This window comes from Cinclus cinclus, chromosome 28 (genome assembly GCF_963662255.1).
Source record: "Cinclus cinclus chromosome 28, bCinCin1.1, whole genome shotgun sequence".
In the NCBI taxonomy this organism is placed as follows: Eukaryota; Metazoa; Chordata; class Aves; order Passeriformes; family Cinclidae; genus Cinclus; species Cinclus cinclus.
Window position 1 is genome coordinate 3,802,617 of NC_085073.1, and position 23,318 is coordinate 3,825,934.

Below are 23,318 nucleotides of genomic sequence, written 5' to 3' on the forward strand. Positions count from 1 at the left end.
TTCGCCAAATTAATGTCCTGTGACCTCGCACCAATATAATCAGCACCACACGCTCTCCAGCCCGTGCAGGATTAATTAGGACGCTCCCCAAGCCCTGACGGCACCGGAGCAGGGGCTGCTCCCCACCCGCAGCCAGGGGCTCGGGGGATCATCCTGGGGAGGCGCTTGAGTGCCACCACCGCAGGATGCCGGTGTTGAGGACGGAACCATCAGCTCGGCACCGAGAGAGCCGCGACGGGGCAGACACGGCTCTTCCCGAGCCGCCGGTGCCGCCACCCTCGGAGCGGCCGCGTGTCCTTGTTCAACCTGCCTGCCCCAGCCGGGACCTATGCCCGTGACGGAACAGCAGCCCCTTTCAAAGGCGCCCCGGGGCCTTGGGTCGCTGCCGGTGCCACCGCCCGTTCCCGGTGCCACCGCCGGTCCGTGACGTCACGGCACCGCCCCAGCCAGCGGGAAACGCCCTCACCCCTACCCCGCCCAGCCAATCACAGGCCACCGCGGCCGATGGGGAAGGGGCGGAGCAACCAATGAGGTGCGCCGGAAGTGCCGGTTCCCGGTCCGGGGGCGGGACCAGTGGGCGGGGTCGCCCCCTCCGCTCCCCACGCCCTCCCTCAGCCCCGGGCCCGGCGCTCCCCGCCCGGTGCCGGTCCGGGTCCGGTGCCGGGTCCGGGCCCGGGCTCGGGCTCGGCGCAGCGCGGCTCGGTCCGGTTCGGCCCGGCCCGCCACAGGGAGGATGGGGCAGCCGCGGCGGCCGGTGATCGGCAGCGGCCCGGCGGCGCCATGACCGGCGAGAAGAAGAAGAAGAAGCGGCTCAACCGCAGCGTCCTGCTGGCCAAGAAGATCGTGATCCGGGACGGGGCCGGCGTGAGCGCGGGGCTGGGGGTGTCGGGGGACGGAGGGCCCCGGTGGGGATGGTGGGGGCCGGGACTGACGGGAGCGCGGCCGCGCGGGGCCCGGGCGGTGCCGGTGCCCGGTGCGAGGTGAGGGCTCTCCCCGGTGGGCCTCACTCCTCAAACCGCCCCTGTCGGCGCCGCTGCTGCAGCTGCCGGCCCAGGGCGCCGACGCGATGGACGCGGCTGATGCTGAAGCCCGAAGGATCCCGTGGATGGGCGCTGCACCTGCCGGGTTTGTGCCGCTCTCGTTCCTGGCCAGCAAAAACACCGCGGGTCCGGACAGGGAATCCCCCACCGTCCTGCTGGGGTTGGATTTAAGCATCCTAGGCTGTCTGTAGCCTGTGAACAGAAATAATGTTTCAGAACAGCATTTCTCGCTGCCTCCACTCGTGTTTCGGATCCCGCTCAGCTGCTGGAGCTCTCTGAAATGCAGGACGAGGCTGCTGAAAGGTTTTTGAATTTGCTCTTTTTTGCAGCGACAGGGGATCGGGGAGCCCAGCGTGTACCACGCCGTGGTGGTGATTTTCCTGGAGTTCTTTGCCTGGGGCCTGCTGACCACGCCGATGTTGACGGTGAGTGTGTCTCCATGGGAGCTCTCCTAGCGCTCCTGAGAATTAAGGGCTTAGCACAACCTTTCCTTGGACAACTGTGGAAAAGGAGTCTTTGGTTATGCAAAAACATTTTGACATATTAGCCTGGTAATATAAAATGCAAATCAAACATACAGACAGCACAGGCAGAGAACTGATGTGGTGTCATTAAGTAAAACCAGAGGGGCTTCATGTGATGGGGGAAGGCCTGTTTGAGGCTGTCTGAGCCTGACCCAAGCATGCTGGAACCATTTATAGACCTGGAAAATGTTAAGGACAGTGGTTTCCCATACTGGAAAGGGCAGGCAGAGCTCCTCACGTGGAGGCATTGTTGGCAGGATATTTCCCCTTTTCCCTGGATTGTGCCCTTCCAGGACTCTGGCTGGCAGATGCTTACGGAAATTTTGCAAAAGTTGCTAGCTCTGACTTTTTCATTTGGTTTTGGTTTGTCTTCCCTCCAGGTCTTACACCAGACTTTTCCTCAGCACACATTCCTGATGAATGGTCTAATTCATGGAGTCAAAGTAAGGAATATTCCTTCCAGGATTTCCTTTAAATCTACCATCGGTGCAGGAAGGACAAGCCATTATTATCTATATAATTTGCTGATGTTAGCTAATACTTGGCCAGTTTGAAGGGGCTCTGGCAAACCCGATGCAAAGGGAAGGACACAGACATGGGGCAGCTTGTTCAGCTGATTTTACTGGGCAGGAATGACAACATGCTGCTTGTCAGCGTGAGGCTGGAGTTACAGCAGCTGTGTGTTTCAGCTGGAAATATTCTCATCAGCACGAGATCAGCCCTGTGCCCATCCTCTGGAGCATAACAGAATGAAAAATCTGTGACATCTAAACTTATTAGTGGTAGAAGCTGAAACCAAGTGGCCTCAGTGACCTCCAGGCAGAAGGTGGGAATGTGGCCCAGGGAATGGGACTGGGGTACTTCTTGCACTAGACCAGCATTCCCAAAGAAGAATTGCAGGCAACAGTTGTGAACAGGCAATGGTCCTGTGTTCTGACTGGGGAGTCAGGTATCACAGATGGTTCTTGGCTGTCTTTGGCAAGAGGATCTTGGAAAACAGCTCCAGATGGGTTTGCTGGGCACTCCTATCAGCACTAAAAGGCTCTGCTCTGCCTGACTCCGGCTTGGGAGACATGGAAAGGCCTTGAATGATTTTATTTGTGCTTAATGGCCCTGGCTTCTCATTGTTTCTGTCCTGTCTCCATGTAGAAGAGAAAGCTTTCCCCAGAACTGCAGCAGCTGTTGCCATGGTGGAGCTGTGCCAGCAGATTTCCAGGTCCTGGCAGGGCTGCCTGGGTGCCCACAGCACGGGCAGAGCTCTGCAGGGAGCAGGAGTGCTCAGTTGGGCCTTGCTGGTTGAGGATTTGGTTTTCCCTCCATAAAAGGATGTGGGGAGTTTGATAAACTGCTGTGTTGTAACAGCATTGCTGCTTGTAGCAATCAGTAATGGGTTGTCTCCTCCTGATGTTGTTGAAAGCTCACACTGAGGAGTTTCTCTGTCCCCTGGTCTGTCTGTCCATCCCAGGGTTTGCTCTCTTTCCTAAGTGCCCCACTGATTGGTGCTCTCTCCGATGTCTGGGGCAGGAAATCCTTCCTCCTTCTCACCGTCTTCTTCACGTGTGCACCAATTCCCCTGATGAAGATCAGCCCGTGGTGAGTTCACCCTCAGTACAGCCCCAGGGTTCTAAAGAGGGGAAGGAGCACGAGGCTGAAAGAGGACAGTTTGCAGGTGCTTGTTTCAGGGTGAGATGGAAGTCTCATCCATCTCACGAATGGAGGAGGATGCTCAGCCTAGAGGCTGACTTGTCTGGTTCTGTTGGAGGGTTCAGTTGGGAATAAAGGGTTAGTCTGTCCTCTGTGCTTGTTTCCTTAGTGCATTGTTTCTATTAGGGAGCATAAGCGGTGGAACTTCAAGGGTCTCCAGACCAAGGCTCCATGTTCTTGTTGTGGTGCATTGGATGGATTGAAGTGAAAACAAGGGAGACATTCTGCTTCAGCAGCTGTGGACCATGGTGTGGTTTCTCTCTGACTCTGCCTTGGACTCTTGCAGGTGGTACTTTGCTGTCATTTCCATGTCTGGAGTGTTTGCTGTCACCTTTTCTGTGATTTTTGCCTACGTTGCTGATATCACCCAGGAGCATGAGCGCAGCACGGCGTACGGCCTGGTAAGGAGCTGAGTCACTGTCCTGGCTCTTGAAAGGAATATTTGGGGCTTTGCAGGTAGGAGAAGTATACAATTAGGGTGGGAGATTTATTGACTACTCATAGTCTCCCTGTACTTCTGTTTGGGATTTAGCTCAGGGGTGGAGGCTGATCTCTGCCCACTCTGAGTGCTGGCTGTGTTGTATAAATCAACCTGGCCATTGAGCTTTTCCACACCAGGGAAGGAGAGGCCTGTGATGCTTGGTGTGATCCTGCCTTTCCCGTAGCTTTAGTGACAGGGGAAGATGGGAATTGCTAGGCCAGCTTTGATTTCCCTTTGCTAGAACTTAGCCCAGGTGCACCAAGAGAATCTGTCATCTGTCTCTGCACAGGTGTCCCTGTGAGTTCTTGCTTACCTGTCCATCAAAAATGCCAGAAGGAGTTCCCCTGAGTCACTGGGGAGGAGGAAATGGGCTCTAGAAGAAAAGGCTGTAGGGATGTTTTTTGCTTCCAGGTGTCAGCCACGTTTGCTGCCAGCCTGGTCACCAGCCCGGCCATCGGCGCGTACCTTTCCCAAGCCTACGGTGATACCTTGGTGGTTGTGCTGGCTTCAGGGGTTGCTTTGCTGGATATTGGCTTCATCCTGCTGGCTGTGCCTGAGTCACTGCCTGAAGAGATGCGCCCAGTCTCCTGGGGAGCCCCAATCTCCTGGGAACAAGCTGACCCATTTGCTGTGAGTGAGCCTGCTGCTGTTTTCCTGTGTGCTGGTAATGCTTAATGTTTGCTTTAGTCCTGCTGATTTTTAAGATGTTAAGCAAGCCCTTGGTTTGGTTGTCTTTGTACCTGGCGATTTTTCAGTGATATTAAGTCAAATTTAAAAGCAGTCTTTCTCATTCCCCACCCCTTTCCCTGCAGTCCTTGCGGAAGGTGGGTCAGGACTCCACAGTGCTGCTCATCTGCATCACGGTCTTTCTCTCCTACCTTCCCGAGGCCGGCCAGTACTCCAGCTTCTTCCTCTACCTGCGACAGGTCAGTCTCTGTCAAAGCTCTGGGTGCAGGAAATCCTGGCCTATCAATACAATCAGATTGTGTCTCCTGTCCCAGGGTGGCTTTCCTTGGCCAGTAACTCAGTAAAGCTGAAGTTGTGAGGAATGGTGATTTCTTCCAGCTCTCCTGAATAATGTGTGAGCCTTGTGACTGCTCTGTAGGCATTGCCAGGGGCAAGGCCTGGCTTTGCTCCTTACTGGTGTCTGCCTGGCTGTCCTGGCTGTGGCACCTTCAGGCACTGGAAGGGGAGCTCAGTGATTTAAAACCAGCTCAGTGATTTCTTCAGCCAGAGGAAAATCTTCTGTTTGATTCCTGTAGCAGCCCAGAGGCAGTGGCTATAAAATGTGCAGGTCCCTGAGAAAGAAGCAAATTCAGTAAACATTGTTGCAGTAATAAGCAGACGGGGCTCAGTTTCTTCATGCAGGAAAAGCCATTTCTTTATTCACAAAGCTCATATTTATAGGAAATATCACAAGGCACTGTGTTAGACCTAATTGGCTAGCAATACTCTGACAGTTTATTGGTCAGTAAATGGCCAGGGTGTACATCTGTCAAATCTATTTTTGGTTAGTTTACATATTTTTTCACTGATTCCCATGGGACAGATTTCCTGTTTATTACAGGTGCAAACTGTTTTTCTCTATGAGAATAGTTTGTTATGCTAACTGCTTCTCATTCCTCTAATTCTTCCTTATGGGAACTTACAGGCCAGCTGGTAATTCAGCACAGCAAGGCCTGATTTTATAAGGTCTTTCTTTTACAATATCTCTACCTGTATGCAACAAACATGAATGACATATTGGAGGGGTTCTTGTCACCTGGTGCAAATCTACCTGAAAAGTCCCTCTTTGATGTTTTCACAGGTTATTGGTTTTTCCTCAGAGACTGTAGCAGCCTTTATTGGTGTAGTTGGAATTCTCTCTATACTGGCTCAGGTGAGAAGCAATTTCTGTGTTTGCTTGAGCAGTCTGCTGTAAGAATGTCCAAAATTTATGATTTCAGGGCCACTGAGTTGTCAGAGCTCCTGTGGCCACACAGACTTTTGAAAGAGAGAAGATCTTAAATTGGGAGGGACCTATAAGGATCATCAAGGTCCCTTAGGTTCCTGTCCTCTTGTCTCCTGGTGTTGCCCTCTTTCTTTGCTTCTGTCTTGAAAACACCTGTTTTTCTTTCCAGACAGTCGTGTTGGGAATTCTCATGCGTTCAATAGGAAATAAAAACACCATTCTCCTGGGACTAGGCTTCCAGATCCTGCAGCTTGCCTGGTATGGCTTTGGATCACAGCCTTGGTGAGGGTTTGCCCACATTTCTCCCTCTGTGGCCACTCCAACCCTGCAGCACAGGGCGAGGTTGTGGCTGTTCCTCACAGCTGCCTCCTTCCTCCCCAGGATGATGTGGGCAGCAGGAGCTGTGGCTGCCATGTCCAGCATCACCTTCCCAGCCATCAGTGCCATGGTATCAAGGAACACAGACCCTGACCAGCAGGGTGAGTGCTTGGGGACCCATTTGATGGGGGAAGTTCATTCCAGAAGGTGCTGAGCTGCCACAAGGGCAGGTTCTTGGCCATGGTGGTGGATGGGTGGGCAGGAACACCCACTGCCAGCTGTGCCAGCTGTGGAGTGTCACTGTAATCACAGCTGTATTGACAGTCACTTTGATCATGGCTTGTGCTTTACGAGGGAACTCCCAAGTCATGCAAGTGGGTGTTCAGTGTTGTCTGTCTGAGGCAGAGGAGGCTGCTGCATTTTGCCTGCCTCACAGTACATCTCCGAGTCCTCAATTAAATTCCAGTTCATTGGAAATTATTGCTTGCTGTGCCCATGCTTATTTGAGTCTGTGAAGCAGCAAGCCCAACATTACTGATTTTTGTAGAACCTGGCACTGAGTGAAGCTGCTCATCTGCAAACCCTCCCCCTGCACATCAGCCCAGATCCAACTGCTTGATCCTGTCTCTAAATATCTCTAAATATGTATCCTCAAATAAAACAAGTTTCTTTGGAAAGCTGGAGGCATTTCCCCCCTTTCTCACTCTGTCCCCAGGTGTGGTGCAGGGGATGATCACTGGAATTCGGGGTCTGTGTAATGGCCTGGGGCCGGCGCTCTATGGTTTTGTCTTCTATCTCTTCCACGTGGAGTTGAACGAAATGGCTGAGGTGGAAACTTTGGGCAAGGCCTCCAAACCCAACATGGCAAACCCTACAGATGAGGTACCCATTCAACTTCTCACTCTGTTTTCTGGGCTGTGTTTGCCCTCATGCTTTGAATCATTCCTGTCTCTCTCTCTCTACAGAGCAGCATCATCCCTGGGCCACCTTTCCTGTTCGGGGCGTGCTCCGTGCTGCTGTCACTGCTGGTGGCCCTGTTCATTCCAGAACACAACCTGACACTGAGGTCAGGCAGCCACAAGAAGCACAGTACAGGGGCCCAGGCTCACCCCCACAGCCCACCAGCTGGGGGGTCTGATGGCAAGGAGCCTCTGCTGGAGGACAGCAGTGTGTGAGGTGGGACAGGGGACCTGCCTTGTGGCTCGACTCCACATCAAGGACAGACTCAGCAGGAGCTCGGGGAGGGGGAGAGAGGGATCCGAGGTAACAGACTGTGCCACTAACAACTACTGAGGAGGGATGAGGTTTCCCTTCGAGCCAAATACACCCAGCTGGTGCAAAAATGGAATTGTATCACCTGGTGCTGATGGAAAGGGGAGATAAGGAACTGCTCCACTGGAGGGATAGTCCTGGAAAGCAAACCTGCCCTTGTGCGTGACCCCTGTGTGCTCTGCCAAACCCTCTGCTCTCCAGTCACAAGGGATGGAGCCAGCGTGGGCTGTTTGGGAGCTCACTGAGCTGCCCCTGGAATAAAAGATGGCATTTGCTCCATGCCCCATCCCTGAAAGAGCTGGTTCCTGCTGCTGGCCACTGGCACCCATGCATGCTGCGTGCTGAGGGGATGGGGTGCATGTGTGAAGCACAGGGAGTGGAGATCTGAGCTTCCTCTCTGCTGGAGGGCCTCAGGAATTTGCTCATTAGTGAAACTTAGACCAAAAAAACATTAATCTATTAACTTAATGTCATGAAAAGGATAAAAATGAAGAAGTTGGCAGCTGACACAAGGGAGAATGGGCAGGTGAGAAAAGGGTAACTACATGAATTGCAAACTCTTGGATGGCCACAGCAGCTGTGGTTCTGTTTGGTTTACTTTTTCTTGTCACTCTGAGGTGGCATTTGCCTGTTGCCGCCACGGGCAGTAGGTAGAAGGATCTTTTCAGAAATGTTTTTCTGGAGCTGTGAGGGTTGTTTAAGAGACACAGTTCTCTGACAAGTTGGAGAAACAACTTGGCTGTGCTGAACACTTTGGACATGTGTGGTTTCCTGAGTGAAAGGTCAGAGAAATGACTGTTTACCTTGTGTAAAGCACGTTGGAGCCCCTGGGCTCCTGCCATCTGATGCTAAACCCAAAGTGTCCAGAGCAGGTTTGTTCTCAACCCAATAGATCCTGATGGTGAAGGTTGTGTTGATTTGGACTTAGGGGTTTGGATTCCATGTGGTATTTTTGAGCCTGCTGTGAAGGCTTTTGTTTATGAAACAGTGGAACTGCAACCTCTGCTGCAGGCTGAACTGTGCTCAGAAAGAGCAGGAGGTGCCTGGAGCATTGTGAAAGGAGCTGAGGCAAACAGGGAATGTGTGGTTGTTTATAGAAATGTGGCAGAGGGCAGGAAAGAATTGTTCTCCTTTGAGTAGATAAGTGGTGGCATTGAGCAGTTCTGGGAAGTAAGGACCAAATTGAGGACACTTCAGGAATCCTTTGTTAAAGAAATTGAGGGTGCAGCAGTCAAACCAGTCTTGCCTTGGCTGTTCTCTGGCTGGGGCCCCCTCTCTGTGGGTTTGGGGAAGGTTACCCAGGGGAGAGCAACCAAAAGGGAGGCAGTGCTGGCCCTTTATATTGTGGATCTTTGCAGACACAAAGCAGCTACTGCAAATGCCATTTGGTTATCAGAGGTGGGTGTTTAAGTGAAAGAGTTGACAGTGTTTTGCATTGATCTGGCCTGGTGGCAGCTCCTGTGCTCAGAACTAGGAGCAGCTGGGACACAGAGGGATGCTGAGGTGGGTCTGGCTGCAGGTCTGGGAAGCAGAGCCAGCAGGAACTTCCTTGACCTGCTGTGACTCCATTTTTCCCAAGCTCCTTGTGGTGACACTCCCAATTCCCAAACATTAATGGGATGGTCAGTACTGTGTATGCATGGCAAGCTTTTATCCTGAAGGAAATCCTGTCACTTGCACTTCCAGGCAGCAGTTCCCCCACCTCTGTGTTCCTCACAAAAATGCCTTTTTTAGATGGGACTTTTGCTGAGTCCCAGCAGTCCCATTGATCTACAATGGATTAAAGTGAGCTGAAGTAGGCTTTTCCCTCACACACAGATGAAGTAAAACATGGAATCATTACCTCGCTCACACGGAGGCACTCGGAGCTTCACGGGTACAATATAGTGACACGTTACAAAAAAATGAGCATAATTTATATGATATAAAGTATATAGAGATATATTTTTAAAACTCCTCTCCCTTATTGCATAGTTTATTGAAACCAATGTGTTTCTAATCCTGTTCCCTCTCACCACTGCTGCTGCCTGTTGCCTCTTAGCCTCTCCTTCCCCTTAGACCCCAGAACTGTCCAGCAATCTTCCCTCCCTGGTCATGTCCCTCAGGATGTGATCTCTGAGCTTCTGGTCATGCTGACTTGTACATTGTGGGCCTGGAGTGTTTTGGACCCTTTGTCAGCCCCTAAACTCAGGGCCAGGTGCTGCCAGCAGGTGACTGCCAGGTCAGGGGCTGTGGTCTGGTTGGTGACCAGCTGTGCTGTCATTGCTGATGGCACTGGGCACAAGTGGGGTTACAGCACTGGTCAGCAAGGGTGGGGATATGGCAGTGACTGGATGGAAGGGGGGTACAGCACCAGGCAGCAGCAGGACCTCTACAGGTGCCATTACCAACAGAAAGGTGGCTTGTGGTGGTGTGCAGACCTGGGAGCAGGGGCTCTCTGAGGTGCAGTGTTGCTGGGAGTAAGCAGGGATTCCTTCCCACCTTGTTGGGGTTCCTCTTACCTGGTTTGGTGGGGCCTTGGCCCAGTGCCTCCCCTTCCCTTGGTGCAGGGCTGTGAGCCCTGCACTGTTCTGCCTTGACGTGACAGAGCAGGAGCTGGGCCAGGCAGTGCTGGAGCCAGAGTTGCCAGAGCCAAATGAAGAACGACTTGTTCTGAAGGGCCGGTGCTTCTGTAGCATCCCACGTGGAGGCTGGAAAGGCTGTGTGGAGCATTCAGCTAATTTTGCCAATTCTTGTTACTTTATATAAAAAAGCAACTTTTTAAAAAGGAGTCTTTTCTTAAAATCCACTTGATCTGCTGTGCAGTGCCTGAGCCTGGCTGTTTAACATTGGGATTCCCAGGATTTGTCTGCAGGGACTTAAAATCTGGGATGGTAACAGCAATGCCCAAACACAAGGCAAAAATCATCTCAGTCACCTGGCAGCGGTCCTGACAGGTCAAGTGAGTTTCAACTGCTCTTGTTGCATTAAAAACCCGAGTTAGACCATTGCTTTCTCTTCTGCCATTAATTTTGCCAAGTAGTAACTTTTTACTTCCCTGCTGTTATTCTTTTTCTGCACTCCAAAGGCTGTTGACAGCTGTGGTATCTTTAAGCGTGGGCACTCAGCCCCACCTCTGCTCTCTCACAGTTCACACCATCATGTGCGTTTGTGTGTCTCTTTTTTAAGCTAACGATAAAATGTAATTATTTTGGTTCAGGTTGTGTTTGGAACTGGCTAATCTCTCCCTCTGATGGATTATTTATTAAACTGCTGCTTTCCTGTTGTGTCGAAGGTCTCTGTCGTTGTTCCTCTCTACCACCAGTGGTACCAGGCACCTTCTGCCCAGAATTGAAATGCCCCTTGAGAATTATATGAAAATGTGGGACAGGTTTAGGAGAGCTGGATCGGGGCTGCCAGTTCCTGCCTCAGCCCAGGATGGGAAGTAGGTCTCTGGCTCCTGCCTGCCCCACTGGAGCCTCCTCCTGGACTGGTTTTTAGTAGCCCTGACTCTATTGTCTTAATTTTCAGCCAGGCCTAATTTAGATTTTATCTGACTCATTTAAACACTCCTTGTGGTGGCTGAGAATGATCTTAAGTGACTAATATAATCCTAGAAAATATAAACACATCCAAGTCAGCTCTGGGATGGGAACTGGTGCCTGATGGATAGTATCCTGGAAACATGAGCCATTACATTGCCTGCTGCTTCTGTATGTATTTCCTCTGGATTGGAGCTAGCTTTTGTTTTGTTTCCATCTTTAATTGAGAGAAAACCTCCAACTTGTCTCATGTGACTTCGCTGGAGAACAAAGAGCAGGTGTTGCAGAGCAGGATGTTGTTGACCACCCTTCCCCCTGGTGCGGTGATTCCTGGGGCAGTGGCAAAGCCTTGTCCCATCTGGTGGTGACAGCCTGGGGCTAAACCCCGACCCGAGGGGCTCTGGGGGTATCCTGTGCTGGAGCCAGCACTCGTCCCTTGGTGGTTTGTGTCTCCACACTGAACTGTTTTGTTTCCTGAGCAACATCTCTGGACAAAGTATTGCCCGGCACAAATCCCCACGCCTGCCCTGCGGGAGGAAGCACAATCGGCTTCCAGGAAAGGTGTTCAGGCCCCTGAGTCTGGAAAACCATCATTCCCTTCATTTCTTCAAAGGCTTCCTGTGGGGTAGAAAACACTCCTGGTGCGTAAGCTTGCCCTTTCTGCCCTGTGCACGCAAGCTGGTGATGTCCCTGGGGTGTGCCCAGGGCAGCAGGAGCTCCTGTGCTCCTCTGGGGTGGGGGAAAGTCTGAATCGATGGAGGAGAGGTCCCAAGCAGGTAGTGGAATAGGGGTTGAGGTGGATCCACTGCTCAGGTGAGGAGAGCTGTCCTGGGAGCATTGCCACGTCACTTGGAGCTTGGTCAAGTCCTCTGACCTGCCCCTGGCTCGGTGGCTGAGCCATTGGAACTGGAGAGTTATGAGGCTTCCATGACTTCAGTTTCCTCTGTGTTGCCCCCTCTGCTGGGGTGGCTGGGGCAGCTCTGGGCACTTCCAAACCTCAAAACAGAAGAAGTGCAGCCCAAGGTGCTAGGTTTTCTGATAACTGCTAATTTCTTGAGGTACAGGAAGAAAAAGGGAAGCCTCTTTTTAAGATGAGGTGGTTCCATAAATGCTCAACTTTCATTCAGACACTGATTCAGGGGTTTTCTCACTGCACCAGTGCCACAATCGGGGTTATGGGAGGGGAAGGTGAAACCCTGGCACCACGTGTGTATCCTCAAGGTTCCCAGACTTAATTCTGGGAAGAGCCTGGCAGTGTAGGAGCAGCCCTGGCCATGGCTTTTCCCAGGGTTGGGCAGGGGGGCTTTGGTGGCTGCTGGAAAATCCGGGAAATGGCTCTGTTAACACAGGATGGAAGGAACAAAAACCCCAGCACCATTAATCACCTGCTTCAGCTGAGTGTGCACATTTGGTGGGGAGTGTTTACAGAGCACTTTCCTTGCTCAGAGGTCTCAAGACCCTCAGAGAATTAATGGCATGACCTCCTTAAAGGATGCGTGGCACGCCTTTGAGTTGCCTCTCAGAACAGTTCTCAGATGGGAAATGTCCAGGTCCTGTGATGACACTGGGTGCAGAGATGGCCACATCCCTCAGCTCTCTGGGACCTTCCCTGGCCTTGGCTGCAGCCTGGCAGGATGGGATGGGGCAGAACAGGATTCATCTCTCTATGGGGAGCTGGGCAGGAATGAGGGAGTGATGCTAGACCTGGTGTGGACCCAGAACCGATGCTGAGGGCCTTGAGGCTGAATAATGCAGGGTGTTCAACAGCTTCTCTGTGGCAACACTTTCTTCATCTGTACCGCAAGACCAACCCTCATAGGAACAACTGTTTCTGTCCCTGAAAATATCGTGTTTGAGGAATAAATGCACTCAGCACCAGGGCTGACCAAGGGCCCTGGCTCTGCTTTGGGGGCAGAGGCTGACAGAGCCCTTTTCACAACTGTGCGTTCTCAGCAGCTGTTGGGGTCATGGCAAAGTTGTTTTACCAGGGGCTCTGGGGGAGTGATGTAGCCTGCAAAAAACAGGGAAAGCTGGATCTGAGCCACACCCCGGCATGCAGGTGTCTGTGCAGGGCTCCCCAGTGGGGTGACGGGGGCCCCTGTAGCCACATGGGGACCCTTTGGGACAGGGGCTTTCCTGGGTTTGATGGGGGGCTGGGTGTGTGAAAGAGCCAAACTTGGAAGAAAATCAGAAACCTCCCTCTGGAAATACCCCTTGGGCTGGAAGTTGTGGAGGTCCTGGGGCCGGTGCTGTGGGGGCGGTTCCTACAGGGCTTAAGAAGGGCTGAGGTTGGAGCCGGCAGCCAGACAGAGACAGCCCCGGCCAGCGGCACCCGCTCCTGGAAGGGGGGAAGGAAGGAAAGAAGGGAAAACGAGCCCTGCTGCTGCCCTGTGGGTGATGGAGCCGGCTCCTGTCCTCCTCCTCGGTTTGCTTTGGGGATGCAGCGGTGAGTGCCACGGGGCCAAGAGCCACCCTAATCCACCGACCCACTGTGCTGCCCTGTCCTGCTACTGTTCTCCTTGCTTCGCCTTACAGCCCCAGCACCTCCCTGTCACAGATCTGTGACAGCCATCCTGTCCCCAGGTCGCTGCTGTAGCTCCCTGTCCCAGCGCTGGGAGCTGCAGGGTGCTGGTGGCTGTCCCCTCTCTTGACCCTGCGCTTTCCTCCTGCCCAGGGCGCCCCGCTGACAGGCTGGTGGTGACACCGCGGGACCCGGTGGTGCCGTTTGGGGGCTCGACAGAGCTGAACTGCTCCTTGGCCTGCGCAGGGGGCAGGGTAGAGTGGAGGGGGCTGGACACCGCCCTGGGGACCATCTCCTCCTTCTCTACCCACAGCATCCTGCACATTAGGCATGCCACCGTGGCCACGGAGGGCATGAAGATCTGCCAGGGCAGCTGCCAAGGGCAGCACTACCAGAAAACCGTCACACTGAAGGTCTACGGTAAGCGGTTCCCAGCCCTGGATCCCCTTTCCTCCTGAGCTATGTTGTGCTGCCAAAAATCCCCCTTGACGCTGCCACTCCTTTCCAGCCCTCCCAGACACGCTGAGGCTGGAGGCAGCTCCCCACATACTGCGCCCGGGATACCCGGCCAAACTGAACTGCTCAGCCATGCACCTCCATCCTATCACTGGGGTGACCCTCACCTGGTACCGGGGGCACCAGGTGGTGGAGAACACACACTTTGATTCTGATGAGGCCCATGAGGAGCTGTACAATATCGTTTCCATCCTGTCTGTGAACGGGACAGAGGTGGCAGAAGGCGTGGAGTTCAGGTGCGAGGTGACGCTACATGTCGGGAAGGAGACCTTCACCCGGGTGGCATCTCTGGTGGCAAGTGCCGAGGGTGAGTGCCAGGAGGGGCTGGGGACCCCAACCCGCATGTACCTCATCCCTTGGAGCCAACCCCCACTGGTCTGTGCTCCTCAGAATAGCTCTGCTAAGCAGGAGCAGCCCCCTGAATCCCACATCCCCATCCCTGTACCTGTCGCTCCTGGCAGTGCTCCTTTGCTCCTGCTCGCTGTGCCCAGGGGGTGGAGGAGGTTGGGGCTGCAGCGAGGTCACCTGTGACCAAGGCCACTGTGTGTTTGCAGCTGTGATGGAGCAGCCAGCAGCCGAGCTCACCTCCATGGGGAGCCCAAGCACCGCCAGGCCCGTGGTCACCACAACACTTCCTCCAGGGCTGAGTGTCCCTGCAGGTGATCCCACCACAGCACGGGAGCCCAACACTGGGACCACCCCGGATCTGGCTGCTGTCACCAACCCCCCCTCCACGGAGTCCTCTGTGTCCCAGGACTTCATGGCAGGCAGCCCCATGGCACGTGTGACCACCACCACCCTCCCTGGCTCTGACACGACAGGGACAAAGCCATCTGCGGGGACAATTCCTGCCTGCAGCCTGCAGATCTGGTCGCTGCCTCCCACCGGGACGCGGGGCAGGGCCCTGCGCATCGAGTGCCATGCTCAGTGTGCCGGGAACGCCACGGTGGGCTGGCTCTGGACCCCCGCAGACCTCTCGGAGTACCGAGAGGAGTCTGCGGGCAGCAGCTCCGTGCTGCAGCTGGACTGCGCCGAGCCCTGGCACCAGGGCCACTACCAGTGTGTCCTGCTCGGCCGCCGCATGCAGATGGTCAGCCTGGAGGTGATGGTCATGGACGGTGAGTGCTGGGGATCTGCGGAGCCCTGCCCTGCTCTGCCCTCATCGTCTGGGTGGGTAATGTCGTGTCGGTGCCACAGTTGGTGCCCGGGGGACTCGCTCACCCCTCGGCATTTGCCGCCCTGGGCAGCGACGGCTGCAATAACAACTCCTTGTGTCTGCAGATTCCTTCAGCACGAGCCCTGCCATTGCTCTGGGGACGGCGGGATCGCTCTTGGGGCTCATCGTGACAGCTGCCGTGTCTCGACGCCTGTGGAAACGATTCAGATCTCGGTGGCAGCTGTCCTAGAAGTGGGAGCAACCGGCTGGTGGCCCCAGCCTTCCAGCCGTGTCCCTGCTGTCCCCCTGTCTGTCGCTGGCCTCACCCGGCCCCTGATGAGCGAGTGGGAGCAGGAGGGGCAGCAGGAGGAGCTGCTGTGGGAGGCAAAGCCTGTCAGGGCAATGAGCAGAGGTGACACAGGGACGAGATTAGGGACGCGTTCGGGACTGGATCCCCGAGGGCTGGCACCGAACACTGCGCTGGGTCCGGCGCTTGGGGCTCCCGGCACCAGCGGACGGGCGGGAGCTCGAAGGCGGCTTGTCTGTCACGACGGAAAGTCCGAGGCAGCCCCGCGAGGAGCGCGGGCTCGGCGGGCGGGTGGGACCGGTGCTGTAATAAAGAGCTGTTTCCGTTAGAGTCCTGAGCAAGTGTTCTTTGGGCCTGGTCGGTCCTGGTCCCGCGGCCCGTCACCGGCCCAGGATACCGGCGGCATCCGCGGCTCTCGCCCGGTTGCTAAGGGCGGGGCATCTGCCCTCAGTAAACATGGCGGCCACGGCGCCCGCCGTGTTTCCGTTGAAAACGCAGCTCCTTTGCCCACACGCAAGATGGCGGCCGCGGCCTCGCCCAATGGCGGCGCTCTCGCATTGCCTTTCTGCCCACCGATTGGCTGCCAGGGTGCAAGGTGGCGGCACGGAAACTTCCGGCCCGGGCGGAAGTGAGTTTCAAGATGGCGGCGTACGAGAAGCGGCGAGGGGCCGCCGCCCTGGTGCCGGTGGGGGGCAGCGGGCTGCCGGAGCCGGGGCGGGCAGCGCCGGTGGGGGGCGGGCTGGCGGAGGGCAGCGCGGCAGAGTTCCTGCTGCGCGCCGGCGTCACGGCCATGGTGCGGGAGGCGCTGCTCAAGGTGCTGGAGGCGCGGCCCGCCGAGCCCGTGTCCTTCCTGGCCGAGTACTTCGAGCGTCTGGTGCTGGCGGAGACGGCGGCGGAGCCCCCGGGGCCGCCGCAGCGCCTGGCCCGGGCGCTGTGGTACGTGTGCCTGGCTCATCACTCACACAGGTGCGGCGGGCGATGGCGGGGGGCGGCGGGGACGGGGGGCGAGGCCTCCTATCTGTGTCTGTCCCCTGTCGTGACAGGACGGCCTTCGACAGCAACGCCGGCGCGGCCTACGAGGTTCTGGGGTGCGGCGGGAGGCGGCGGGCGGCGGGCGTGGACGGGCGGCTCTACAGCGAGTTGCTGCGGCGCATCTGCCAGCGCGGAGCGGCCCCGGCCGAGGCGGCGACCGAGCTGCTGCGCCGCGTCCGCTGCCGCGACCACGAGGCCGTCCCGTTCGACGTGTTCCGTTACGGCGTCCTCACCTGCTGCGTGCTGCTGGAGTTCGCGGCCAAGGCCGACGCGCTGTTCGCCGTACTGGGCGCTGGGGACTCGGCGGATACCCGGCTGTGCCAGGCTGTGCTGCGGGCGCTGGAGGATGCGCTGGGTGCCGGGCATGGCTCACGGCCTGGCCGCTACCTGGAGGCTGGCTCCAGGTTGGGCCCTGACAGGCTGGCACTGGCCATGGACCAAGCGCTGCAGGAGAGGAAGCTCAGCTCCTCCATGAGCAGGGAGGAGTTCCTGAGGAAAGCCACCGCCTTGTTCATAGCAAAGGTGAAGCCCGTGGAGTGATGCGGGGTGGGAGCAGCACTGGCTGTGGCCACTGCTGGCCCTGCGGGGCCACCTGCAAGCTGGACGGTGAGCACGGAGTGTTGGCTGGGTGCTGGCTGGAGAGCCCTGGTCTTCCCAACAAGAGAGTCCCAGTTTCCATGCTCCCTGCCCTGTTCGGATGGTGCCCAGCTGCTCTGTGTCCCTGTGTGCAGCCTTTCCCAGGCATGGCTCCTCTCGCTCAGCTGTGTTGGGAGATCCCTTTTAGGTGTTATCCAGGATTGACATGGAGGCTTTGACCTACGGAGCTGCTTTGGGCAGTGAAATGACCCAGGAGGAACAATGTGTGGGGCTGGGCTGTGGCTGCATAGGGGCAGCTGGGGAGTGCTAAGGTGGTTTGGGATGTGGAGTGCAGGCTCTGGATGAGACACATCCCCTTTTCCCGGGACCAGCTGTGTGTCAGGCTGGGGTTATTTATTTAAACTTGTCTGATCATTATTTATACTGTTCAATTCCTGGTTTGCTGTAAGACATTAAAGCTTTTTTATTATTTTTAGTGGCCAGTTTCTTAACCTTCTGGCAGCATGAAGTGCCAGAATGAGCTGCAGCAGTGCCCAGATCCCTGAGGCAAGCTTCGTGCTCAGGGGTTAGTGTTGGCAGCAGGAGCAGGACTGTGGAGCACCTGAGTGGAGGAGCCGGTGGGAGGATCCCCGCGGGCTCGGGATGTTGTGTTGGGCGGATGTTCTGCTCCCTGCAGGCAGGACGTGGTGCTGATCTGGGTGAGGCTGCGGGTGGCGGCTCCTGACGCAGGCACAGCTGACGGGATGTGACACAAAGGGAGGTGCGAGCCGGGGATGCCGGAGGCATCATTCCGCTGCGGACGTTCCAGGAGCAGCCTCTGCTCCCGTTTCAGGTGCTGCCCTGGCAGCGCTGTGAATTGTCACACAGGTGTGGCACCTGCAGACTGATCTGGGACTGCGCTCCGGGCCGGGATTCTGTGTGCTGGAGAGCCGCGGGGCTGCTGCCGATCTCTGGATTCGCTCGGTGGGACGGGTGCGACCGGGAGCGCTGCGGGCACCGGCGGAGCCGCCCCGCCCATCGCCTGCCCCGCCTCGCGCTCTGATTGGTCAGTGGCACCCCGTGGGGGCGGTGCCCGAGGTGGCCACGCCCCACACGGGACTACAGCCCCCGCCGTGCCCCGCGTGGCCCCGGTCCCGCCGCCCCCCCCCGCGCCCCGGAGCGGCCGCTGCGCCCCCCCGAAAGCCCCGGTACCCCGGCATGGCGCGGCCCCCCGTGCCCAGCTCGCAGAAGGCGCTGCTGCTGGAGCTGAAGGGACTGCAGGAGGAGCCCGTGGAAGGGTTCCGGGTCAGGCTGGTGGACGAAGGGGACCTGTACACCTGGGACGTGGCCATCTTCGGACCCCCGGACACCCACTACGAGGGCGGGTACTTCAAGGTGAGCGGCGGGGAGACAGCGGGGGCGGCTCGGGGTGTGGGGGGGAGATGGAGCTGGGGGGGGCAGGGGGGGCGAAGGCAGAGCAGGTGGTGTCGGGGGATGTGCTGGGTGTTTTGGGAAGGGGTGAGACCCTGTGAGGGGGCTATGGATGAGGTATGGGGATCGTGAGAGCTTCTCCCGGGATTGAGGGCGTGTTGAGGGCCAGGGAGAGCTGGATCTTTCTTTCACTGGACACCTGGGGGACCCTGGTGCTTGTGATTGCTCCTGGCAGGGAGCTGGTGCGCAGGTGGCTGCCACCAAACTATCGGGCGTCCCCTTCGTTGTGAGGAGCATTCGGCCCCTTTGGGGACTCTGCCTCAACCACCCCCCTGCTCCCCGGTCTGAGGGTGCAGGACAGCAGGCTCTAGGTCGCTGATGTTCCCTCTCCTGGAGGGGATCCGAGGGATTGCCACCAGACCGGAGGGAAGAGACGAAGATCCCTCGAGTGCAGACAGAGACAGCCCGGGGTGGGAGCAGGGAGCTGGGTTGGCGAGTGAGTGTTGTGGCTTGGTTTGGGGTTTGAGGTGGAAGAAGGTGTTTGGAGGTCTGACTGCGTAGCCCCCCTCGGCAGGATGTGTGTGTGCTGTTCCCAGGTATTGTGCAACCTGGGTAGCTGTTTTCTTCCTCTTTCTCATCCTCCCTCCTCCACTGAGCTGTTGTGTTTTCATCCTGTTGCTGTCAGGGTGGGGATTGCACAGGGTGAGTCACCCAGGGTTAGCTGTGTTTGTTTTCCCGGGCTGATAAAGCTAGTGCCTCAGAGCCAGATTTCATCTCTCCGCTGAAGTTTTTTTCTCCCATAGCATCTTGGCATGAGACCCTCTGAACTCTCATCCTTTCAGCCACTCATGCTTCCAAACTCAGCACCGAGGGTGCTGGTGAGACTGTGCAATAAGAGGAGAGCAGAGGGGCTGAGTCTTTTCCAGCCTGTGGGGACGCCAACCTGTTTGCACACAGCAGGGTGAGCTTATTGCTGTCCAAGCCCCCTTTGGCATTGCTTTTCCTCAGCCGGTTTTGTTCTGATCCCCTCTGACACAACAAAAGGGATTATTCTGTGATGTTCAGCTGTTTGGCCAGAGCCCAGCATGGGGCTGAGTGTCACTGCCCTGCACTCCACACACACAGCACGGCCCCCACTGCACTTTTCCCTCTTTCCACCCCATCCTGTGCCACGGATCTGATGTCTGGATTCTCTTGTACCTGAACTGAGAGAGCAAGAAGTGTGCAGGGAGTTGTCGTGTTGAGTCTTGATCTGGAAGTCTGCTCCCAGGGCCTGGAAGCAGCTGAAAGCTGAATCAGTCACTGAGAAGTTGTGCATCCACACAGGGAGAAGCTGCCCCCATCCTCTTGGATTCCTGGTGCTGGTGGGTTGTGGCAGCAGCTCTGAGGACTGTGGGATGTTGCTGTAGGTCCCTGTGCCCCCTCAGGCTTCACTCAGAGATGGACAGTGAACCCCTCTTTGCCCAATCTCAGCTCCCCGGGTTTGGTGGCCATGGGAGGAGCCGGTGGTGGCGGAGTGTCCCTGCTGGAGCCCTGGGCTACAGCCTGAGCTTCATGTGATTTTATTTTTAGCCTCCAAGCTGCGCACTGTGGCCAGTTTGGACCGTGTCTCTTCTCAGAAGTGACAGGCTATTTTTAGATTCAGTGTGTTCATCAGAGCACCAAACACCTGATGCTTCCTTCCTGTGAGCTCTGAAGGGTAAACAGCCTTTCTTCCAGTGGCACAGCCATGGTTTGTCCCTGACAGCAGCTCTGGGGGGTGACCCAGACTCTCTGCCTGGCTCTGTGTGCTGCTGTGGGGCTTGTGCTGGGTGCCAGCACTGCGAGCTCCCGCTGATTCCTCGGCACTGGAGAGCATTGGGTTAGTACCTGTGGGCCCTGTTGGACAGGAGGGTATGGGCAGGATGGAGGGCAAGGAGCAGCTGCTGTTCACAGCCCCTTTGCTTACTCCACTCTGTGGTGAGAGGGTGCCCCTGGGGCCGGTGTCCATCCTGCCCCTGGGGCCGGTGTCCATCCTGCCCCTGGGGCCGGTGTCCATCCTGCCCCTGGGGCCGGTGTCCATCCTGCCCCTGGGACCGGTGTCCATCCTGCCCCTGGGACCGGTGTCCATCCTGCCCCTGGGACCGGTGTCCATCCTGCCCCTGGGACCGGTGTCCATCCTGCCCCTGGGGCCGGTGTCCATCCTGCCCCTGGACCGGTGTTCTGCCCACAGAGCTGCTTTGTCGCAGCAGGTTCTTAGCTGGGCTTGGCAGAGGTTCCTTTTTCCTGGAGCTCTCAGAAGCTCTGTGGTTTTTATCCCTTCCTTCTCACAAGCTGGTGTTCACATCTTATTGTTCCCTTCCAGGCTCGTCTCCGGTTTCCCATTGACTACCCCTACTCTCCTCCTGCCTTCAGGTTCCTAACCAAAATGTGGCACCCCAATATCTACGAGGTAGGTCCGCTGGCACAGCCAGGAGGCTCTTGGACAGTCAGTGGACACGTGTGCCTCTATTGTGATGGCACTGGATGCAAATGCCAACCTTTGGCAGTGGACACTCAGTGCCTTTGGCGATGAGTGCCTGGCACAGGGAACACCGCTAACGAGCTCACGACAGCCCCTTTGCTGTCCTAGTTCCAGGTCAGCCAGGCTTTGCAGGCCTGATGGCTCCCACGCTTGGGGACATTGTGTCTATGCCAGGAGTGGCTGCAGGGTGAGCAATCTGCCTGGGCCTGGGGCCCATGCCAGGGGAACAGAGTGCTGGGCATTGGGCAGCCTGACCTGTACAGTGCTGGCACTCATGGGGTACTTGTCCACTTTTGTGTCCCTCCTATGGGACTGAAGGGACAGCTGGGGCCACCTCACCTGGCTTCAGCCAAAGGGAAGAATGAGTAAGGAGATCCTGGGGCAGCAGCTCCTGAGGATCCTATTTCTCTTGTGCTTTCAGACAGGTGATGTCTGCATCTCCATCCTCCACCCACCCGTGGATGACCCGCAGAGTGGGGAGCTGCCATCGGAGCGCTGGAACCCCACCCAGAACGTGCGGTGAGGGCTGGGGGGGACTGCAGGCAGGAGGCTCATCCAAGGGCAGGGTTGGGAAGGTGGGAGGATGGGGACAGCCTCCTGCTCGCAAAGCCTGCAGGAGGTGCCAGGGGGCTGGTGAAGGCTCTTGGATTTGCTGAAGAAAAGCCAGGGCTTGTGTGTGGATGAGTATAAGCCCAACAGCCAATGTGCTGCTGGCCATTGCCTGGCCTGCTCCCCTTTGCTGGGACCTCTCTTTCTGTGGAAAGCACAAGGCTTTCCCACGGACAGAGTGGGGCTGCTGGAACTGCTGGGGTGCTGCTGACCTGCCTCACCTCTGACCCGCTCATGTTTATTAATGCCAGAACCATTCTGCTGAGTGTGATCTCACTGCTGAATGAGCCCAACACGTCTTCCCCAGCCAACGTGGACGCCTCTGTGATGTACCGCAAATGGAAGGAGAGCAAAGGGAAGGACCGGGAGTACACAGACATCATCAGGTGTGTGCTGAGCCTGGGCCTGGCAGCACTGGCTTCGCTGGGATCCCATGGGACACGGGCTCTGGAGGACTGTGGTGCAGAGCTCTGTTCTCACCCCCCACTTCTCGCCCTCCAGGAAGCAAGTGCTGGGCACCAAGGTGGACGCTGAGCGGGACGGAGTGAAGGTCCCCACCACGCTGGCTGAGTACTGTGTGAAGACCAAGACTCCAGCCCCAGATGAGGGCTCAGACCTCTTTTATGATGACTATTACGAGGATGATGAGATGGAGGAGGAAGAAGAGAGCTGTTATGGTGATGAGGATGACTCTGGCAATGAGGAATCTTGATGGGCCTCTGGCATTGCAAAACTTATTATAAACTGCTGAATTTTACCTCAGCTAGAACAAACTGGTTTGAATTTAGGATCTGTCAGCCCTGAAATTAACTCTCTACCTCACAGGGAGACTGTTCTACTGTTGCAAAGGAAATCCCATTGCTGTCTTTGTAGGAAAAGATTAAACCCCCTATTTTATAAACTTCGTGGGGGCAAGTAGAGGAGGGAAGTTGTGTTGGGGTGTTCACAAAGCCACAGAAACTGAGGTGCTGGTGGCTCTGCCTGGCTGAGGAGTGACAACCAGGTCTGGTGTTGGCTGCCCCTCATTTGGGTATATTCAGCTTCTCTTCAGCCCCATGGGGTAGGAGCAGTTTGGTGGGGAGGGGGGGGTGGCTTGTGGGGGTGATGAGTGGTTGCTTTGTGGGGGGGGCAGTATGTGAGTGCTGCCTTGGCTTTCAGCACCTTTTGGGGTTTACCCTGCAGCCATCTGGGCTGTTCCCACAGGAACCTTTTGCCTTCCCCACCCATGATGCTGGACCTGTGCTCACAGGGAGAAGGGCACCAGGGAGGACTTCATTAGCAGCCACCAGCATGGGGATATGGGGATGGTCTGTTTGTGGTTTTTAACTAGCTGGGAGGACAGGCTCATGCTGACTATTTTTGCTTCTGTTTTTTTTTTGGACACTATTTAATAAAGTTCTTCCAGGGAAGTGTTGTGATGCACGGGTGAGGTTCTGCCTGGTCTGTGCCCAGCATACAAGGTATTTGTGTCAGACATGGAGTGGCATGGAGCAGTGTTTGGATGGGCTGACTGCTCTCCTGAGGCTGCAGGGCAGCTACGGGTCTCACATTAACCCTCTTTTCACCTTGCAGAGTGGGCAAGAAGGGTCTGGGTAGGGTTGCCTCTAGTCTGGAGAGCATCTCTGCCTTTCTTGGGCAACATTCAGTGCCCCTGCCCTGGAGCTGCAGCCAACACTCAGTCTCTGCCTGTCCAAACCCTCCAGTGTTGCACGGGGAAGGTGTTTGCCTTCTCCCTCCACTGCCTGTGCTCAGTGGTAGCTGACGGGTGCCCAGGGCCCTTGCAGCTGCTCTGATCCCAGCTGGGTGTGCCCTGAGCCCACAGACCAGAACTGGCTAGGACATGCAAGCTGCAGAGG

The 23,318-nt window shown here is 56.4% G+C and overlaps 4 protein-coding genes across 5 annotated transcripts; all 4 read left to right on the forward strand.

Annotated features, from left to right (window-relative positions):
• Positions 1 to 583: 583 nt before the first annotated feature.
• LOC134054311 (hippocampus abundant transcript 1 protein-like) lies at positions 584 to 10,563 on the forward strand. 2 transcript variants are annotated; one of them, XM_062509972.1, is made up of 12 exons: positions 584 to 864; positions 1,370 to 1,465; positions 1,945 to 2,007; positions 3,030 to 3,157; positions 3,555 to 3,669; positions 4,161 to 4,379; positions 4,562 to 4,675; positions 5,557 to 5,628; positions 5,870 to 5,982; positions 6,082 to 6,179; positions 6,734 to 6,900; positions 6,984 to 10,563. In XM_062509972.1, the coding sequence occupies exons 1-12, from the start codon at positions 781 to 783 to the stop codon at positions 7,191 to 7,193; spliced, it is 1,479 nt and encodes a 492-aa protein (XP_062365956.1). In that variant the 5' UTR covers positions 584 to 780; the 3' UTR covers positions 7,194 to 10,563. The 2 variants fall into 2 exon arrangements, with proteins under 2 accessions (XP_062365956.1, XP_062365957.1); XM_062509973.1 differs by having other exon boundaries at positions 5,870 to 5,958.
• Positions 10,564 to 12,935: 2,372 nt separating this feature from the next.
• On the forward strand, positions 12,936 to 15,633 carry MADCAM1 (mucosal vascular addressin cell adhesion molecule 1). The gene is made up of 5 exons (XM_062510098.1): positions 12,936 to 13,257; positions 13,486 to 13,752; positions 13,841 to 14,155; positions 14,403 to 14,966; positions 15,130 to 15,633. Exons 1-5 carry the CDS (start codon positions 13,209 to 13,211, stop codon positions 15,252 to 15,254), a joined length of 1,320 nt encoding a protein of 439 aa, XP_062366082.1. The 5' UTR covers positions 12,936 to 13,208; the 3' UTR covers positions 15,255 to 15,633.
• A 318-nt stretch (positions 15,634 to 15,951) lies between these two features.
• TPGS1 (tubulin polyglutamylase complex subunit 1) lies at positions 15,952 to 17,411 on the forward strand. The gene is made up of 3 exons (XM_062510065.1): positions 15,952 to 16,277; positions 16,355 to 16,865; positions 17,128 to 17,411. Exons 1-3 carry the CDS (start codon positions 15,952 to 15,954, stop codon positions 17,248 to 17,250), a joined length of 960 nt encoding a protein of 319 aa, XP_062366049.1. The 3' UTR covers positions 17,251 to 17,411.
• Positions 17,412 to 17,758: 347 nt separating this feature from the next.
• Positions 17,759 to 22,525, forward strand: CDC34 (cell division cycle 34, ubiqiutin conjugating enzyme). Its single transcript, XM_062510066.1, has 5 exons — positions 17,759 to 18,314; positions 20,695 to 20,781; positions 21,275 to 21,372; positions 21,714 to 21,848; positions 21,964 to 22,525. Exons 1-5 carry the CDS (start codon positions 18,138 to 18,140, stop codon positions 22,172 to 22,174), a joined length of 708 nt encoding a protein of 235 aa, XP_062366050.1. The 5' UTR covers positions 17,759 to 18,137; the 3' UTR covers positions 22,175 to 22,525.
• Positions 22,526 to 23,318: the final 793 nt, after the last annotated feature.

Coding starts and splice junctions, on each gene's coding strand:
- MADCAM1 (XM_062510098.1), top strand. CDS start 13,209: ATGGAGCCGGCTCCTGTCCTCCTCCTCGGTTTGCTTTGGGGATGCAGC. Junction 13,258..13,485: donor TTTGCTTTGGGGATGCAGCG/GTGAGTGCCACG, acceptor CCTCCTGCCCAG/GGCGCCCCGCTGACAGGCTG. Junction 14,967..15,129: donor GGAGGTGATGGTCATGGACG/GTGAGTGCTGGG, acceptor TTGTGTCTGCAG/ATTCCTTCAGCACGAGCCCT.
- TPGS1 (XM_062510065.1), top strand. CDS start 15,952: ATGGCGGCGTACGAGAAGCGGCGAGGGGCCGCCGCCCTGGTGCCGGTG. Junction 16,278..16,354: donor CTGGCTCATCACTCACACAG/GTGCGGCGGGCG, acceptor CTGTCGTGACAG/GACGGCCTTCGACAGCAACG. Junction 16,866..17,127: donor CCGCCTTGTTCATAGCAAAG/GTGAAGCCCGTG, acceptor GATCCCTTTTAG/GTGTTATCCAGGATTGACAT.
- CDC34 (XM_062510066.1), top strand. CDS start 18,138: ATGGCGCGGCCCCCCGTGCCCAGCTCGCAGAAGGCGCTGCTGCTGGAG. Junction 18,315..20,694: donor ACGAGGGCGGGTACTTCAAG/GTGAGCGGCGGG, acceptor GTTCCCTTCCAG/GCTCGTCTCCGGTTTCCCAT. Junction 21,373..21,713: donor AACCCCACCCAGAACGTGCG/GTGAGGGCTGGG, acceptor TATTAATGCCAG/AACCATTCTGCTGAGTGTGA.
- LOC134054311 (XM_062509972.1), top strand. CDS start 781: ATGACCGGCGAGAAGAAGAAGAAGAAGCGGCTCAACCGCAGCGTCCTG. Junction 2,008..3,029: donor GTCTAATTCATGGAGTCAAA/GTAAGGAATATT, acceptor TGTCCATCCCAG/GGTTTGCTCTCTTTCCTAAG. Junction 4,380..4,561: donor AACAAGCTGACCCATTTGCT/GTGAGTGAGCCT, acceptor CTTTCCCTGCAG/TCCTTGCGGAAGGTGGGTCA.